The sequence below is a fragment of the Tachysurus fulvidraco genome, chromosome 14, assembly GCF_022655615.1.
Source record: "Tachysurus fulvidraco isolate hzauxx_2018 chromosome 14, HZAU_PFXX_2.0, whole genome shotgun sequence".
Taxonomy (NCBI): Eukaryota; Metazoa; Chordata; class Actinopteri; order Siluriformes; family Bagridae; genus Tachysurus; species Tachysurus fulvidraco.
This window is the reverse complement of record NC_062531.1, coordinates 6,961,708-6,980,353: the sequence shown is the minus strand read 5'-3', so window position 1 is coordinate 6,980,353 and position 18,646 is coordinate 6,961,708. Positions and strand designations below refer to the sequence as shown.

The 18,646-nt window shown below is 35.5% G+C and overlaps 2 protein-coding genes across 8 annotated transcripts in view; both read left to right on the top strand.

The window, feature by feature from the left end:
* The window catches only part of LOC113639440 (tumor necrosis factor receptor superfamily member 14-like), a 39,607-nt gene extending 34,006 nt beyond the window's left edge, over positions 1-5,601 (top strand). For both annotated transcript variants that reach the window (XM_047800348.1, XM_047800347.1), the window contains exons 3-9: positions 110-235; positions 318-473; positions 1,159-1,243; positions 1,356-1,516; positions 1,681-1,697; positions 2,119-2,177; positions 2,245-5,601. In XM_047800348.1, the coding sequence (XP_047656304.1) occupies positions 110-235; positions 318-473; positions 1,159-1,243; positions 1,356-1,516; positions 1,681-1,697; positions 2,119-2,177; positions 2,245-2,323 (683 nt within the window). In that variant the 3' untranslated portion in view covers positions 2,324-5,601. The remainder of the gene's footprint in view (positions 1-109; positions 236-317; positions 474-1,158; positions 1,244-1,355; positions 1,517-1,680; positions 1,698-2,118; positions 2,178-2,244) is intronic.
* A 230-nt stretch (positions 5,602-5,831) lies between these two features.
* Positions 5,832-11,750, top strand: LOC113639439 (tumor necrosis factor receptor superfamily member 14-like). 6 transcript variants are annotated; one of them, XM_047800358.1, is made up of 10 exons: positions 5,832-6,308; positions 6,543-6,583; positions 8,372-8,512; positions 8,779-8,868; positions 9,586-9,711; positions 9,796-9,951; positions 10,578-10,662; positions 10,775-10,941; positions 11,101-11,119; positions 11,283-11,750. In XM_047800358.1, exons 3-9 carry the CDS (start codon positions 8,476-8,478, stop codon positions 11,103-11,105), a joined length of 666 nt encoding a protein of 221 aa, XP_047656314.1. In that variant the 5' UTR covers positions 5,832-6,308; positions 6,543-6,583; positions 8,372-8,475; the 3' UTR covers positions 11,106-11,119; positions 11,283-11,750. The 6 variants fall into 6 exon arrangements, with proteins under 6 accessions (XP_047656314.1, XP_047656316.1, XP_047656313.1 ...); XM_047800357.1 differs by lacking the exons at positions 5,832-6,308; positions 6,543-6,583 and adding an exon at positions 7,757-7,907; XM_047800362.1 differs by lacking the exons at positions 5,832-6,308; positions 6,543-6,583 and adding an exon at positions 7,758-7,907 and having other exon boundaries at positions 8,372-8,431.
* Positions 11,751-18,646: the final 6,896 nt, after the last annotated feature.

The window sequence follows — 18,646 nt, the reverse complement described above, 5'->3', positions numbered from 1 at the left end:
AGCTTAGATCTTAAGCAGATGATTTAATGAAGACTTTATGTGGTGAATTCTTTCACATATCCGTCCACGCCTGAGTTTCTCATCAAGTCATATTATATCTGTTCTTCAGGGTCAGTGGTTATGAAAGACTGCCATGGTGATTACAATACAACATGCAAACCTTGTTCTAAAGGCACATTTATGATTGGACCAAATGGTTTTCACAACTGTCATCGGTGTAAAATCTGTGTCAATGGTAAACATAATTCTGCCTGTTTTTAATTCTTGTTTCTGTTATTTTATTCTGAGCATTTTCAAATCTCATGTTCTCCTTCTAGGCCTTTTTATTTCTCAAGACTGTACAACAATAAAGGATACAGTATGTGGGGTTTTGGATGGATATTATTGCAAGCATTTTGCAGATGACAGAAATGATTGTTTTCTTGCAATAAAACACAGTAAATGCAAACCGGGGGAACAAATAAACACTCCAGGTGGGTAAACTAAATTATCAGTCCTTAAAAAGTGATACTCTGGGTCAGTGCTTTTGAACAAGACACTTAAGTCCCTAGTAAAAATGGCATGTTTCAGCTGTATTTGGTTGAGTAATAGAAAATTTGTAAATGCCATTGAAGAAGAAGCATCACAATTTATATCTCCTAGAAAGTCATCACTGCAAGTCACAGAACCTTTAGTGAATCAGTGAAAGGTAGCTACTCACATTCTACATGTATTCTATCCCGGTGACTAAAACAGTAACCACATTAAACGTTAGATAATGTTCTTGTTAAAACATCAGATGAATTGAAAACAATAAATAATCTTATTATAAAGGAAGTTAGGTAAAAGATTCTTCCATCTTTGCATGAAAAAGGAAAACAGGACATACTGTAATTAGACATACTGTAATTAGATTCACCAGGACAGGTTTCTTTTCTTCTCCCATTGTTCTGCTTTTTCTCACAGTGAACACCAACAGTGTTCTAATTTTATATCAGACTTTATTCAACAAATAATAAAGTTGTTCATGCTGATTGTTCAAAATGTCCTATTTGCAGTGTTCTGGTAAAAGGGTTAAAATCACAGGTGAATGTTCTGTAAAAATGTCATGTGCTTTACTGTAGTGAATTTGCAGTGTGTTTGGGAATGAAGTTTTGATATTTCAGTATGTATTTACAGGTACAAAGGCCTCAGATACCGTTTGTGAGCCCTGTTCTCCAGGGTTTTATTCTCCTGAAGGTGTGATCTGCTCTAAATGGACAGAGTAAGTCATTTCTTTTTCATGTAAGCTGTAATATTTTTGTTTGCATGTTGCATTATTTACCTTTCAGAGTGTTTTTCTTTCTGTAAAAGTTTTAATGTTTCCTTTTTTCAAGCTGTTCGGTCAGAAATGAGATTGAGGTCAAAGAAGGCACTAACATTAAAGATGTTCAGTGCAAATCAAGAAGGAGCAGATATGGTCTCATAGCAACTTTGCTCACAGCAGCAGTTGTTTCACTTCTAGTTTTATGTTTGAGTCAAATAAAATCAGACAGAAGTGAGTTGTGTTGATTTTTTTTTTCTATTTCATACAACACATCAGTTCATTATATTAAGTGGAAATTATGGCATCTAGTCAAATACCTGAGATGTCAATATTCTGCATTTTTTTGTTTTACATTAATCTTCACACTAATACAATCTTCCTTTTTTGTTTTGCAGCTTGCTTTATATTAAAAGTAAGTGCAAAAAAATGTTTTGATTCTTAAAATACAGAAGCAGTAAAGTCTCTTTGCCATTCTTTTGCTAAAAAAATTCAATTAAATCTACAGCTTGATCCTGGTTGTGTTAGATGTGTTTTCAGGCACTTTTGTTTTTTATTTGTGTCTTTTCATTGACTGCAAACAGAAATCAATCGCAGGTTCCACACAGCTTAATTTTGATGCAGCTGATGTCGATCTGTGAAATTTGTTTCATAGAAAATGGTTATTTTGAATTGACTTGACATGAATTTTCTGTCTTTTTATATTTCTTTTTAATTCCTTCCTATTATACACGACGAACAACACGGTAGTCTCAAATTATGATGATTGATTATGATGAATCAGTTGTCTTTGTAGATGTTTGAATGCTTTTTCTTGTTTCTTTTTGTGCTTACAGAGCCCTGTAGAGGAAACAGACCCTCGATCTTCACAATGTGCCCCATCAACCAGTCCACTGTATTGTTTCATTAATACATAATGTAAGCTGGTTAATACTAGTGATCAAAAAATTCCGTTCATCAAGGAAAGACATTCAGGAAACAGAATCACCAGCTGTCCAAGCAGACTGTAACAAGGAATACACGGTGCAGGTGAAAACATGAGTTACTTCACAAGGATTTTCTTTTTTACTAAAGCACCAGCTTGATGAATGGACAAATGGACAAATTTTTTTAGTTGGAAACAGTGTTTGTTTTAACAAAAAAGTACTCTTTACAAATCACTGATTCATTTTGGAAGAGCAGAAATCCATAGAACTGTATTGTTTACAGTTTTTAATAATAGATTTATTATTGCTGTATGGAATGTTCATAGTGTTGTTTTTTTTGTCAGTATTGTCTTTTTTAACTTTGTGTTGGAATTGATTTGATAGCTCCTCTTGATTGTTATTGTTTAGATATGCTTTCTAAGATACTCTGGACAAGATACGAGAAGAACAATCATCATGTAATATTTCATTTCATTCATTATTTTTTACTTTTGACATCGGACATTTGTATTCAGTTAATTTTGCAAACGATTAACTTCCACTTCGCTGCTCTTTTTTTCACATATTTTCTAATAATTTTTTGGATTTTCTGTGGTGCCTAGTGTGTGAATTTTAGAAGGGTAGTATTATCTCAAACACAACACATTTACACATGGAACATGAGAAAAGGAAAAGCCATTTGTCCTGGTCATTTGAAATTATGTCAAACACACGTAAGGTGATGCTGCTGGCAGCATACAAAGCATTTTTAGATGTTGATAGAGTATATGTGGCAATAAAAGAGATCAGCCAACATTTAAGAAAATCTCATCAACTGAAAAGAAAATCTCATCAACATTCTACACTCCACAAACTATGTAAAACAGAAAATGATGTAGAAGAATACATAAGTAGGTGATTTGGAATCAAGCTTCTAGCTTTTGTGAGGAAAACCTAAATAGTGTCCATTGTAAATGCAATAAAATAAATAACCTTCTTATAACACTGACATAATGCACCTGATAATTATTTTAGGTGCTGAAACATTAATCTCATGATTTACACGATTAACTGTAATTAATTCAATTCAATTCATTCAAGTTTATTTGTATAGCGTATGTTGAACATCAACTATTGTGTTCTTGATACTTTCATTGTTGTCAGTGCAGAATCTCTAAATTAATCTAGCCAATGTGCTAAATAAGAACCTGGGATGGTTTTAGTTATTTTCTATGAGTTTGCTCAGGTGCTCAGCCCTAACAGCTTTTAGAGCCTGTTTCTAACTGTCCTTTTATGCAATTCTAAAAATTCTTTCACTCAAGGTTATGGGTGGCTCTCTTGAAAATGTGAATATGACTATTATACCATGATGCAGGTGATTTGTCTCTAACTTTAATCGGATGTGGGCAACAGTCTCTAATGTGCTAGTGAAGATGGCGCCTATGCTGTTTGTCAATTCCTCTAGATTGTTTGTGTTTAAGGGTACAGTAAGAAGTTGAGACAGATCAGGCAAGGTATTTGTGAATCTGTCTTTAGTGGACGGAATAATAGTTGTACCGAATCAATAATGTGGTGAGATACAGTTAGTCTGTTCTATAGGTATTGTGTAAAGTATGAGGTAATGGTCTGTGATGTCATCATAATAAGGATGCAGGTGAAAACACGAGTTACTTCACAAGGATGTTGTTTACTAAAGCACCAGCTCGATGAATGGACAAATAAGACTTTTTACTCCAAAAAAGAGTGCAGTGTTTGTTTCTTTTAACAACAAAATTTTTTTAATGCTTTTTTATTTAATTTTTTTTATTAGTGTTCTCTTTACAGGACTCAACCTCTTTTGGGAGAGCAGAAATGTTGTATGATTTAAAAAAAGAGAAAGATTTAATAGTGGTGTATGTGGAATATTCGGTGTTTTTTGTTGTTGTTTTTTTGTCGTCTGTATTGATTATTATGGTTTAGATATGTTTTCTAATATACTCTGGACTATGAACAAGAATGAACAATCATTCATTATTTTTGACTTCCAAAATTTTTTGGACATTTGTATTCAGTTATTTTTGTAAATGATTTCATTGACCAGTAGCTGTTACTTACTACTATTAAACAGTAATATGTGTCTGTCAAATGCCCTAAACATGTGATTGCATTTACAATCCTGTTACCAATCCTGTTACTCTGGATCCAAATGCCCTTTTCTAATAATTCTATATTTTGAACATTTCAGCATTAATATTTTTAAAACTTTTATAGATTTTTTTGTATAAAACTGACATTCATTGTTAATATTTTGAAAACTTTCATGTTATATTATTAGTGTTATAATTTAATGTTTGTTCTTTACATCAACCTATGATCCTGATTTGTATAAAGGTGTATTTTTTATAGAATGTACAATATAAATACAGTCTTGTGAAAAAGTGTTGGCCCCTTTCCTGATTATTTATTTTTTGCATGTTTGTCAACAACACTTTAATGTTTCAGATCATCAAACAAATTTAAATAATAGTCGAAGATAACAAGTAATCACAACATGAAATTTTTAAATGAAGGTTTTTATTATGATAACAATGATGAGACTGCTCAGATAAGCGGTAGAAAATGAGTGAGTGAGAGTGAGTGATGAGACTGCCTACAGGGAGGAGATCCAACACCTAGCCACATGGTGCAATAACAATAACTTGCTCCTTAACACCTCCAAAACAAAGGAGCTCATTGTTTACTTCAGGAAAGAGACAAGAGGCACACATGACAACATCTACATCAATGGGATGCTGTTAAGCGCATCTCCAGTTTCAAGTTCCTGGGAACCCACATCTCGGTGGACCTGTCCTGGACTACCAACACCTCCAGTCTAGTCAAGAAGGCTCACCAGCGCCTCTTTTTCCGGAGGTCACTAAAGAAAAATCAGCATTCCTCGAATATCCTGCTGAACTTCTACCGCTGTGCAATAGAGCTGTGTCACAGTCTGGTATGGAAGCTGCTCTGTTGCAGAGCGCAGGGCATTGCAGCGGGTGGTGAAAACCGCCCAGCGCATCGCAGGAACTCCTTTTCCAGCCATGGAGGACATCCACAAGAAACGCTGTCTGCGTTGAGCTCGCAGCATTCTTAGGGACTCCTCTCATCCTGCACATAGACTGTTTTCACTTCTGCCCTCCGGCAGGCGTTTCAGGTGCCTCCGGACCAGGACTAGCCGATTAAAGAACAGCTTTTTCCTAGAGCTGTCTCTTTATTGAACTCTGCCACTCACTGATCCAACTGTCCTTCACTCTACTGCCACACACACACCTCACACTATGCTATTGCGCTAATGGACTGTCTAAACTAAACTTCTGATCACTTGTACATTTGATCAATCACACCCCACAATTCATTATTGCACTAATGGACTGTTACATAAAATCATACTCATTTGCACACTTTCTCTCCTTTCTTGCATTGCTGCTCACCATTGCCTTACCATTGTATACACACCTAATTTCTGTTCATAATAACAGCAATATATTATATTATGACCATAGTACATATCCTCCTGTATATTTCGGTTTATCGTATGTATCGTATGTATCGTATATATATTTTGTTTATAGCACATACCCTCTGTAAATTTTAGTTTATAGTAATAGACATCTGTATATTATGTTCATAGCACATATACAGGTTATTCATCTGTATATTATATTCATAGAACATACATATCTGTAAATTACTGTTTATAGTAATAGCCATATATTTTATTACAGTACATATCCTTCTGTAAATCTGTATATTGTTCATAGTATGCACACAACTGTAAATTACTCGATATTACCACTTAACTTATTTAAATCTTGTAAAAACTATATATCCTGCACTTGCTACTATTGTACTCTGGTTAGACCTAAACTGCATTTTATTGCCTTGTACTTGTACATGTGTAATGACCAGGGGCGTCACTAGGTCTGCCCAGCGGCCCCCCCCCAAAAAAAATTATTTGATTAATTAGTTTTTGATCGCTTCAGTCCCCTTTAAAAACGCATTTGAAGCGGCGACAAGCTGCGTCATGTTTCGGCTCCTCCCCTGAACTGTCTGCGTGTATTCAGCGCGTTTTTCAATCCGCAGGGACGGCGATCAGAGAATACAAGGTGTGTGTGATTTAATTGATGGATTGCTATGATATGACATCATTCAGCTCTTACCCTGCTTCTCACAAGCTGCTTCATTTTCGCTTGTACTGGAAGCGTGTGTACGTGTGTTTGTACAGTGATAAATGAATCAGAAGTCTTCATTGTAAAAAAAAAACTACATTCACAACTCAAAATTTTCTAGTGACTGGTCACATCTAATTTTTTTTTTTTTTTTTTTTTTTTTTTTTACAGTGAAATACAGGGAATACAATGGAATAGTGGATTGCAATAAGGTTAGTAGTATACAACCCTACCCTGGGGGCTGAGCCCCCCCTAAAATGAAAATTCAAGAATCGCCCCGGTAATGACAACAAAGTTGAATCTAATCTAATCTAATTATTAAGGGAAAACAAATTTCAAACCTACATGGCCCTGCGTGAAAAAGTACTTTCCCCCAAAACCCAATACAGGGCTCTCAAGTTTTGAAGACAGGCAAGAGAGACATATTTTAAATTTGCAATGAGTCTGTTACTGCCATCAAGCGTTTGCGATAACTTGCAACTGTTGGAGGAATCTTGGTCCACAGAATTGTTGTAATTCAGCCACATTGGAGGATTTTCGAGCATGAACCACCATTTTTTTTAAGGTTGTCAGGAAGGAGGCAAACACTTTTTCACACCACCGTACCTCACTGTACTGTAATAAAGAAAATGAAACCGTGGGGCTGTAATAAATAAACAAATAAAAAGTGCTTCTTTTTTTTATTAGTGCCCTCTATACAGGTCACTGACTCCTTTTGTGAGAGCTGAAATGCTTAGATCTGTATTGTTTACAATTTTTAATAAAAGATGTATTAGTGCTGTATGGAATGTTGTCTTTTTCAACATTGTGTTGGAATTGATTTGATAGCTCCTCCTGATTGTTATTGTTTAGATATGCTTTCTAAGATACTCTGGACTGCATCGATACAACGATCATCATGTAATACTTCATTTCATTCATTATTTTTGACTTCTGAATTTGAATTTAATCTGAAATTAATGTTCAGTTAATTTTGCAAATGATTTCCTTCCACTTCACTTTTGCACTTCTTTTCTAATATTGTTTGTATTTACTGTGGTGTCTAGTGTGTGAATTTTAGAAGTGTAGTATCATCTCAAACACATCTGTACAGGAAAACATGAAACTGGTCATTATGATCAATGTAGACATAGGGCTCTCAAGTATCACGCATTGAGCATCGGTCTGGTGTCACGCTCTCCTTCCACACATTGTATTTCTCACGCTGAAAAACTTACTATTGATCATATATTTAATATTCCGCAGCGCCCAAAATGTATCTGTCCGCACCGCTGTCTCTATGGGACCGGGCAGGAACAAGCGAATCTCAGTTCTTAGTCGAGAGTGACACTTATCAGCCAATCAAAAAAAGAGGCTACACAATAGCCAATCAGAAAATAGCACTATTGTATCTGGGTAAAACGAAGCCCGCCTGGTCACGCTCCGTAGGGTAAGACGCAAATGGAAAAAAAAAGCATATCCTGGAATTGTTCAGCATCATCCTCGTTCACCCACAGAGAAAACCACTGGAGCTACGAGCATCACTTTGAGCACAGAGTAAGTCATGCTCTCCTGCTGTAATGTTACAACAAATTCACAACTTTACAGCCTGTTCACTGACAACACCTGCTCAGAACATGTAGTCTAGGCCAGTGGTTCTCAAACTGGGGGCCCTGAGATGGTGCCAGGGGGCTAAACATATATAAAATATGTCACTCTTGCTTGTCTTCAAAACCTGAGATCCCTGTGGACAGTAGAAACAGTAGAACATGTACTCATTAAATGTGCTGCATATAAAAGTGCAGCGTTTTATTTAACACAAGCCTTAATAGCACTTGGAATAAATAGTTTGTCTATACAGGTTCTGCTAGAAAACGGTACTAATAAAGTACTTAAAATGAATAAGATTGACTAACAGAATTTAAGATACGGTTTTATTCCTATTTTTCTTCTCTTCCTTGTTATTTGCCTCCCATGTTGTTTTCCAAATATCTTATCGGCTCCCCACTCCAATCCTATAGGTGGCAGAAATGGCAAGAAACACCAGAAGAAAAAGTAGAAGAACGCATCCGGTGTTTGTGGTTGGAATAATTTTTAATGAAACTTCCGCATAACATTTTAAATAATGCAGTCCGTGTTTCTGACACTTTTGTACATATTCGGTAAGCAGGATGTGTGACCTGCCCACGGTCCGTGTTTTATCTGTTCTTTATTCTGAAACACAAACCTGTTTAGTTTTAACACTAAAACGTGTTAAACACAAACACCACAAACTTTATTTCTCTTTATCGCGAAGTTTGATTTGAACTAAAATATTAATATGTTAATAGCTAATCCAAAATTGCAGCCAGTGTTTCTGGACTTTAAACATTTGTTTCTATTTTACTAGCTTGGAAATTATATACATGTAAAAATTGTCTCCAAACAGGTATCTGTGCTGCCTTCACATATGGAGAGAAATGTGAACAAAGTGAATACCTATCAGCAGCTGATGAATGCTGTCCTATGTGTGCTATGGGTATGACATGGTGATACTTTTGTTATAGAATCATGCCATTAAGTAAATGAAAGTACAGCTAAATATGATGTATAAATTATTAAGAGGTTCATCTTCAGTAAAGGCTTTATTCTGACCAAGGTTATGGTGGATCCAGAACCAATTATGAGAACACTGGGTGTATCCACATGTATGGATAATTTAGAGACACAAGTTTAACTATCAACATGGTTTTGTACAGTGAAAGCCAAAAGATCCCAAAGATACCAGACCTGCAAAGCTGTATAACTCTGTTATAACAGTTATATTGTCTTTTGTGTCTATTGTCTTTTGTCTTTTGTCCTGCACTGTTTGCACCAGTTTGCACAGATGCACTTTATGTATCTATTACTAACTTACTTAAGTCCTTGGCTCTGTCTTTGTTTTATGTAGCCACACGGTCCTGGAGGAACATTGTCTTATTTCACTGTGTACTGCAACAGTTATATATGGTTGAAATGACAATTAAAGTTTCTTGACTTGATTTGACTATATATAAAAAAATTCAATCAGACTTTTTTCCATTTAAATATATTTACTTTTCATTTTGTATAATATACAATTTGACCTGGAATGGAGAAACTCTCTGTAAAGCAGATCTTAGGCAGATGATTTTATAAAGACTGTTTGGTGTGAATTCTTTCATGTGCCCGTCCTTTTATCAGTTTCTCATCAGGTCATATTATGTCTGTTCTGCAGGATCAGTGGTTATGAAAGACTGCCATGGTGATTACAGTACAACATGCAAACCTTGTGCTAAAGGAACATTTATGAATGAACCGAATGGATTACAAAATTGTTTTCAGTGTAAAATCTGTGAAAACGGTAAATGTCTTATGTCTTAAATATTTAATTCTTGTTTCTGTTATTTTATTCTGAGTATTTTCAAATCTCATGTTCTCCTTCTAGGCCTTTTTATTTCACAAGACTGTACAACAATGGAGGATACAGTCTGTGGGGTGTTGGATGGATATTATTGCAAGCATTATGCAGATAACAGAAATGATTGTTCTCTTGCAATAAAACACAGTAAATGTAAACCGGGGGAACAAATAAACACTCCAGGTGGGTACTAAATTATCGGTCCTTTAATCACACTGAAAAAGGTGATACTCTGAGTCAGTGCTTTTGAACAAGACATTAAGTTCAAAATGCCATTGAAGAAGCATCACAATTTAAATCTCCTTGAAAGTCATCACTGCATCACTTTGAGTGAATCAGTGAAAGGTAGCTACTAATTCTATACATGTATTTTTATCCCGGTGACTAAAACAGTAACAACATTAAACTTTGGATAATGTTCTTGTTAGAACATCAGATGAATTGAAAATAAAAAATAATCTTATTATAAATGAAGTTAGGTAAGAGATTCCTGCATCTTTGCATTAAAAAGAAAAAACAGAACTTTAGACATTCTGTAATTATATTCACCAGGACAGGTTTCTTTTCTCCTCCCCTTGTTTTGCTTTTGCTCACAGTGAACACCAACAGTATTCTAATTTTATATCAGACTTCATTCAACAAATAATTCATTTGTTTTTACTGATTCAAAATGTCCTATTTGCAGTGTTCTGGTAAAAGGGTTAAAATGACAGGTGAATGTTCTGTAAAAATGAAATGTGCTTTACTGTAGTGAATTTGCAGTGTGTTTGGGGATGAAGTTGTTTTGATATTTCAGTATTTATTTACAGGTACAAAGGCATCAGATATCGTTTGTGAGCCCTGTTCTCCAGGGTTTTATTCTCCTGAAGGTGTGATCTGCTCTAAATGGACAGAGTAAGTCATTTCTTTTTCATGTAAGCTGTAATATTTTTGTTTGCATGTTGCATTATTTACCTTTCAGAGTGTTTTTCTTTCTGTAAAAGTTTTAATGTTTCCTTTTTTCAAGCTGTTCGGTCAGAAATGAGATTGAGGTTGAAGAAGGCACTTCTATTAAAGATGTTCAATGCAAACCACAAAGGAACAGATATGTTCTCATAGCAGCTTTTCTCTCAACTGCAGTTGTTTTACTGTCACTTCTAGTTCCATGTTTGAGTCAAAGAAAAGCAGTCAGAAGTGAGTTGTGTTCAGTCTTTTTTCTATTTCTTATTATTTTAAGTGGAAATCATGGCATCTGGTCAAATACCTCAGATGTCAAAATTCTGCATTCATAACTATTGCTTGTTTTACATTAAATACTTCACACTAATACAATCTTCTTGTTTTGTTTTGCAGGTTGATTTATATATTAAAAGTAAGTGCACAAAAATGTTTTGATTCTTGAATTACGGAAGCAGTAATTCAAGTCTCTTTGCCATTCTTTTATTTATTTATTTTTTAACTAAATCTACAGCTTGAACTTGATTGTGTTAGATGTGTTTTCAGGCACTTGTTCATTTGTGTCTTTTTATTGACAGCAAACAGAAATCAATCAAAATGATTTGATGGCGCAGGTGAAAACATGAGTTACTTCACAAGGATGTTGTTTTTTTCTAAAGCACCAGCTTGATGAATGGAAAAATAAGACTTTTTATTTGGAAACGGTGTTTGTTTGTTTTAACAAAAAAAAAATGGGAGAGCATTTAAAAAAAAAAAGATTTAATAGTGGTGTATGGAATGTTCAGTTTTTTTTTGTCATCAGATTTTTTTTTAATTGATTGTTATGGTTTAGATATGTTTTCTAATGTATTCTGGACTAGGACCAAGAAGAACAATCATCTCATTTTTGACTTGAGATTTTTTTACATCTGCTATTCAGTTCTCACTCACTCATTTTCTACCACTTTATCTGAACTACCTCGGGTCACGGGGAGCCTGTGCCTATCTCAGGCGTCATTGGTCATCAAGGCAGGATAAACTCTGGACGGAGTGCCAACACATCACAGGGCACACACACACACTCGCGCAATCACACACTACAGACAATTTTCCAGAGATGCCAATCAACCTACCATGCATGTCTTTGGACTGGGGGAGGAAACCGGAGTACCTGGAGGAAACCCCCGAGGCACGGGGAGAACATGCAAACTCTGCACACACAAGGTGGAGGCGGGAATTGAACCCCAACCCTGGTGGTGTGAGGCGAGCTGTGAGGCGAACGTGCTACCCACTAAGCCACCGTGCCTCTCTGCTATTCAGTTAATTTTGTAAATGATTTCATTCCACTTCACCACTCTTTTTGCACTTATTTTCTAATTCTTTTGGATTTGCTGTGGTGCCTAGTGTGTGAATGTGTGCAGAATACAAAGCATTTTTTTATACATTGTAAAAGAAAAAAGTGTCTGTGTTATGATGGGGCTGGAAGCCTGACTAAAACTCTTCAATGATATTGTTCTCCTGTAAGAAGGCAGACACAACCTTTTCTAGTATTTTTGACATAAACGGAAGATGTGAAATAGGTCTGTAATTTGATTTGTCCGTTAGGATCTAAATTAGGTTTCTTAATGAGGGGCCTAATCACTGCCAACTTGAAAGATTTAGGGACATAACCTAAAGACAGCAAGGTGCTAATAATATTAAGAAGAGGCTCACCAGCTGTATGTAACACTTCTTTCAGTATCTAGTGAACAAGCTGTTGATTTAGCTGTAGTAATAAGTTTATCTAGCTCTTCCTGTCCTGTACTTGTAAAGCATTGTAGTTGTGAGGTGTAGAGCTTTGCCATATGTGGAACATCAACTATTGTTTGTGTTTAAGGGTACAGTAAGAAGATGAGACAGATCAATTATTTGTGAATCTGTCTTTAGTGGATGGAATAATAGTTCTACAGAGTCGGTTCTATAAGTAGTGTGTACAGTATGAGGTAATGGTCTGTGATGTCATCAAAATGAGGTGCAGGTGAAAACATGAGTTACTTCACAAGGATGTTTTTTACTAAAGCACCAGCTCATTGAATGGACAAATAAGACTTTTTATTTGGAAACCCAAAAAAGAGTTCAGTGTTTTCGTTTTAACCAAAATTTTAAAAAATGTCTCTTTTTAAAAAAAATTTTTTTATTAGTCCTTTACAGGACTCGACTCATTTTGGGAGAGCAGAAATGTTTTTTATTATAAATTGTTGAATGCACTTGTCCAATATTCTATACTCCTCAAACTATGTAAAATACAAAATGGTGTAAAAAAGTGCATAAGTATGTCATCTGGAATACAACTTTTAGCTTTTCTGAGGAAAACTTAGTGTTAGTAAAAAAATCTTCTTTTAACACTAACATAATGCAACTGATTCTTATTTTCGGTGCCGAAACATTAATCCCATGTTTTACACTTTTAACTGTAACTTACTACTTATATAAACAGTAATATGTATCAAATGCCCTAAAAATGTGATTGCATTAACAATTGTGTTACCATGAACTCTGGACTCAAATGCCCTTTTCTACTAGTTAAGTCAAGAAGCTGTTGTCATTCCAACCAATGAAAGTGTTTATTTATTTATTTATTTTTATTACTGCCCTCTTTACAGGTCACTGACTCTCTTTGTGAGAGTTGAAATGCATAGATCTGTATTGTTTACAATTTTTAATAATAGATTTATTAGTGCTGTATGAAATGTCTTTTTCAACATTGTGTTGGAATTGATTTGATAGCTCCTCCTGATTGTTATTGTTTAAATATGTTTTCTAAGATGGACTGCATCGATACAACAATCATCATATAATACTTAATTTCATTCATTATTTTTGACTTCTGAATTTGAATTAAATCTAAAATTAGTGTTCAATTCATCAAATTATTTCCTTCCACTTCACTTTTGCACTTCTTTTCTAAGAAGACTTTTCTTTTACTTCTTTTCTAAAAATTTTTGGATTTACTGTGATGTCTAGTGTGTGAATTTCAGAAGGGTAGTATCACATTGAATGAGACTTCCGAAAAACATGTTAAATAAATATAAATATCTAGTTGAAATTGTAACTATATGAAACTATGGAGAGGATGCAAAGAACAGCTAGAAAATATCGGTCTGTTTGTGTTTTTAAATAAATAATGAAGTCCATGGTTCTGCTAGTTTGTACACATTCTATAAGCATTTATATCTGCTCTTTATTCTAAAAGCCAATAACGGCTTTATGGTGCTGTTTCTGAGGCTCGGTAGGATGTATAATATGGTCCTGAAGATATAGATGATTTGATTTTCTGTGCTGTTTAAAGTGTCTGTACCTAAATCCAGCCTGAAACCTGACACACAGGTTTTTCCTTTTTTATAGCCAGGACATCACTAGTGTGACATGTTTGAGTCAGGAGTTTACTAATACTTTGTGTTAGTTTATTTCACCTAGACAGTTATTTAAATAGATAATCAGGAAGGCATTTTCAGTATTATGTACATTAGGGATGTCCAGTCAGATTATCATTCCTATCAAGCAGAAGCCACACTTGAGTATGGAAAGCAGAACTTAGGAATGTAATCAGCACAACAAAGTTGGAGGAAATGAAGCCTTTAAGGCTAAATTATTATTATTATTATTATTATTATTATTATTATTATTATTATTATTATTATTATTATTATCATCATCATCTTATAATACTCCCCTTTGGCCAGATGATAATCAGACAGGGAACACGGTTGAGTGATGCAGTGTGCAGCCATAAACCATCTCATCTGGGCCTCGTCATAGGGATTTTGGTGCCATCTCTATTGGTGATGGTCACCTTAAGCGTTTTACTTTGAAAGAAAAAAGAAAAATTTAACATACTGTAGGAATCTTTTTAACATTTTATACACAGTGTATGTATATGTAAATGTGTATCATTTTATACTTTTTAAAACACTTTTACATTGCAAAACAATGCTAGTAAGCTGCAGCATTATCAACTGTAAATGTAAAAGTGTAGTAAAAATAAATTATCTCTTACTGTCATTTAAGAGTATGTTGTGTGTGAGTTTGGATTTTTGGTTTTGTAGTTTCTGTTTGGACTACATTCTTCATCTTTAAATTTATCACACAGCTTGGCCCAGAACAATACAATACTAGTTCATACACACTGCTATATATACATTTCATGTGACTGTTAACTCTATGCAGAGTATCTTTTTTTCTTTGTATTTATACATTGTGTATACACTGTATACTATATTATGTCTTTATTTTTTCAATATATATTTTAATTTTTTTTTCTTTGCTGCTGTAACAGACATTTCCCAATTGTGGGACGAATAAAGGTTTATCTTATCTTATCTAATCTTATCTTATCTTATCTTATCTTAATATTCATTTTAAACACCCTAAAGCTAAAATCTTAAATTGAGATGTTAAGTTCATAATGTTTTTAATCTTTCAGATAGTTAATTTAATAGCTTAATGTAAATAAAATTCAAGGCTGGCTCACATTAATGGGATTGTAATTAACTTCTTCATGCAAATTTAATAACTAAATTACATTAAGGGGGCTTTTACTCTTTCTGTAAACACATATTGGATTAACAATCTTCAAAGTGCAGTGGCTGAGACTATAATTATTAATAATAAATAAGACCAATAATTAAACTAATTTAGAATCAGTTTCATTGACACCTATGTACTGTTACATTTTTAGAAAAACAAATGAAATGCAGCTCATCGAGAAAATTCATTCAATAACTATGCAGTAGATACACAGCATTGCTGGAAAACAACTTTTAGCATTAGCATTTGAATTTTAAAAACTTTCACTATATGGTTTTCATGATGAGTTTTCAGTTTATGACAACAATCAGTAAAGACTGGAATGTTTTAAATAGAAACAGGACTTGTCAGGTATTTGACAGAGTTTGTCTCTGTGCCTGAATGAGTTGAAGAACATTTTACACTTTGACTTTGAAAGCAGGCGGACAGGACTTTTGTGGTTTTTTCATGCCATCTTAGAACTAATTTGATTTATAATTGTATGTAATCGTCCTTATAATATTTTACACACTGGGTGATTTGTCACAAGACATAATCAGATGTTATGTCACATGACTGCTGACGACATGGCTTTTATGGGTTTTTTTTTTTTACTCTTGCTGTCAGACAGCAAACGCAGTAGGGTTACACAGATGCACGCTTGAGTAAGAATCTATGTGTGTGTGTGTTTTCAGTAACACGTCATGTTTGGATTTATGTACAGTGTCTGCGCAGTGTGAGACTCACACATACAGTAAAAGAACCAAGGTAGTATCAGCTGTTAGAAGAATAATCAAGTTCAGCAGGACGTCATTTCTCTACCCTGATATTGATTATTTATTTCCTTCTAATGTCTCCCTCCGTCAGGTTTTATTCCTTACATCATAACCTTCACAGTTATTAAGTGTTGGGATGTTAAAAATGAAGATAATTAAGAAGAAATAATTAAGAGGTCATTGAGAAGATGTATTGTGTGCTTTAACTCTCTACATTTGATTATATTGTCTTCTGGTAAAGTAGGTTCCTGTTTTTGTATACTATCTGCTTAACTCACTTTGTTCTAGAGTAGTGTGATTTGAATTGTGTTATATTCTATGGCAGTGTTGGTTTTGTTGTTCTCTCAGCTGATTAATCAGGAGTAGTTTCAGTCTCCCTTAAGGTGTGAATTGGGGGGCAGGGCTTACCTATTTAAATTGAAGGTTCTCCGCTACAGACGCTCAGCCACAGATACTTTCCTCTCATCTCTTTCCTCAACTATGGACTTCCTCTGCCCTATGTTCACTAAACCCAAGAAAACTTCTTGTCCTGCTCCTTGGCTTTCAGATGTGCTGCGCAACAATCGAAGAGAGCTAAGATCATCAGAAAGAAAGTGGAAGAAATCACAACTTGATGTCTGATGGATCCAGAGCAGGTTTCTTTAGGATGGGAATAACCCTTGCTCTCTTGAAAGTAGTTGGTACCTGACCAGATGCTATGGACCTATTGACGATCGTGAAAATGAAGGGCAAGAGGTCTTGTGAGATGGTCTGGAGCATAGTGGTAGGGAGTGGATCCAATGGGCAGGTGGTAGGATTGCAGGACTGGAGGAGTTGTAAAATCTCTTCTGCTGCCACAGTTGAGAAATGTGACAACGAAGGTGTAGGGGAATGCATACTCTGAGATGTAAGTGCAGTCGGGGCTGAAGTGAAGGTCCGGCAGATTTCCTCAATCTTCTCCTGGTAGAAAGAAGCAAAGTCTTCTGCATTCAGGGAGGAAGAAGGTGGAGCCGGGGGGTTGAGCAGAGAAGAGATGATGTTGTGGAATTTCCGAGGGTCATGTGAGGAAGCTTCAAGCTTTTCCTTGTAGAAGGAAGTCTTGGCAGAAGTCACATCTGAGGAGAACTTGACAAGAAGTGTTCTGTAAAAATCAAGATCTGCATCAAGTTGTGACCTTTAACCAGATGGCAGGAGGGTGAAGAGTGTGTGTGTGAGGGGTGTATGGGGTTACCCAAAATGCTGTAGGCTTGCAGATGCAGCGTGTTTTGTAAATGTCCATGATAGAGGGAAGACAGACTCCAATGATTTTCCCAGCTGTCCTCACTATCCGCTGCAGGGACTTGCGATCCAGGACGGTGCAGTTCCCAAACCAGACAGTGATGCAGCTGCTCAGAATGCTCTCAATGGTCCCGCTGTAAAAAGTAGTCAGGATGGGGGGGCGGGGGGGCTGTCCTCAGCCTTCGTAAGAAGTAGAGACACTGCTGGACTTTCTTTCTGCTGGGAGGTGGTCCGTCACTGTTCAGCGGAGAGTGGTAGCTCTGTGCTCTCCTGAAGTCAACAACCATCTCTTTAGTTTTGTCAACATTCAGAGATAGGTTGTTGGCCCTACACCAGACAGTTAGCTGTTGCACCTCCTCTCTGTATGCTGACTCGTCGTTCTTGCTGATGAGACTACCACGGTCATATCATCGGCGAACTTGATGTTATGGTTCGATCTGTGCATTGCTGCACAGTCGTGAGTCAGCAAGGTGAACAGCAGTGGACTTAGCACGCATCCCTGAGGGGCTCCAGTACTTAGTGTGGTGGTGCTGGATATGCTGTTCACGATTCGGACTGACTGAGGTTTCACAGACAGGAAGTCCAGGATCCAGTTGCAGCCTCAGGTTCCAATCAGGTTCTGAGGGATGGTTGTGTTGAATGCTGAACTAAAGTCTATGAACAGCATTCATACGTAAGTGTTTTTATCGTCCAGTTGGGTGAGGGCTAAATGAGCCGTGGAGCGGTTTGGATGATACGCAAACTGTAGGGGGTCCAGTGAGGGTGATAACTGGGTCTTGATGTGCCTCATAACGAGCTTCTCGAAGCACTTCATTACAATTGAGAGTTTTCACTTGCACATCACTTGCAGTGTGTGACACATTAAAGTACCGGGGTGGTATCAGCTGTTAGAGGATAATAATCAAGTTCAGCATGACCATGTCATTACACTACCCTGATAAAATAAAAAAAAATTGTTATTGTCTTAAAATATATAATTCTATATTACAAATGACAAATTTACCACAAAAAACAGGTAGTAAGAAATGTGGTTCCATTTGGTTAGTTCATTCATTCATTTTCTACTATTCTCTTAAAAATTATTTATGTTTCATCTTTAAACTATAACTATACTAACATATGTTACTATATTAAACTAAAGACTTAGATATATTTGACTTTTGCGACTCTGAAAGGGAATAAGGCATCTTTCTATTGTAAAAAATATAAAATAAAGGAGGATGTATTGATGATTGTGTTATAAAAATTTATATTACATTTACTCAACATTAAACACAACTACAGAATGAAGAGCTCTAAGGATACAGTGAATAAACTTTGTACTTAATGTATACAATACAGAGACAATAACATATGTACAAATATATGCAAAGTAAGCATCATGG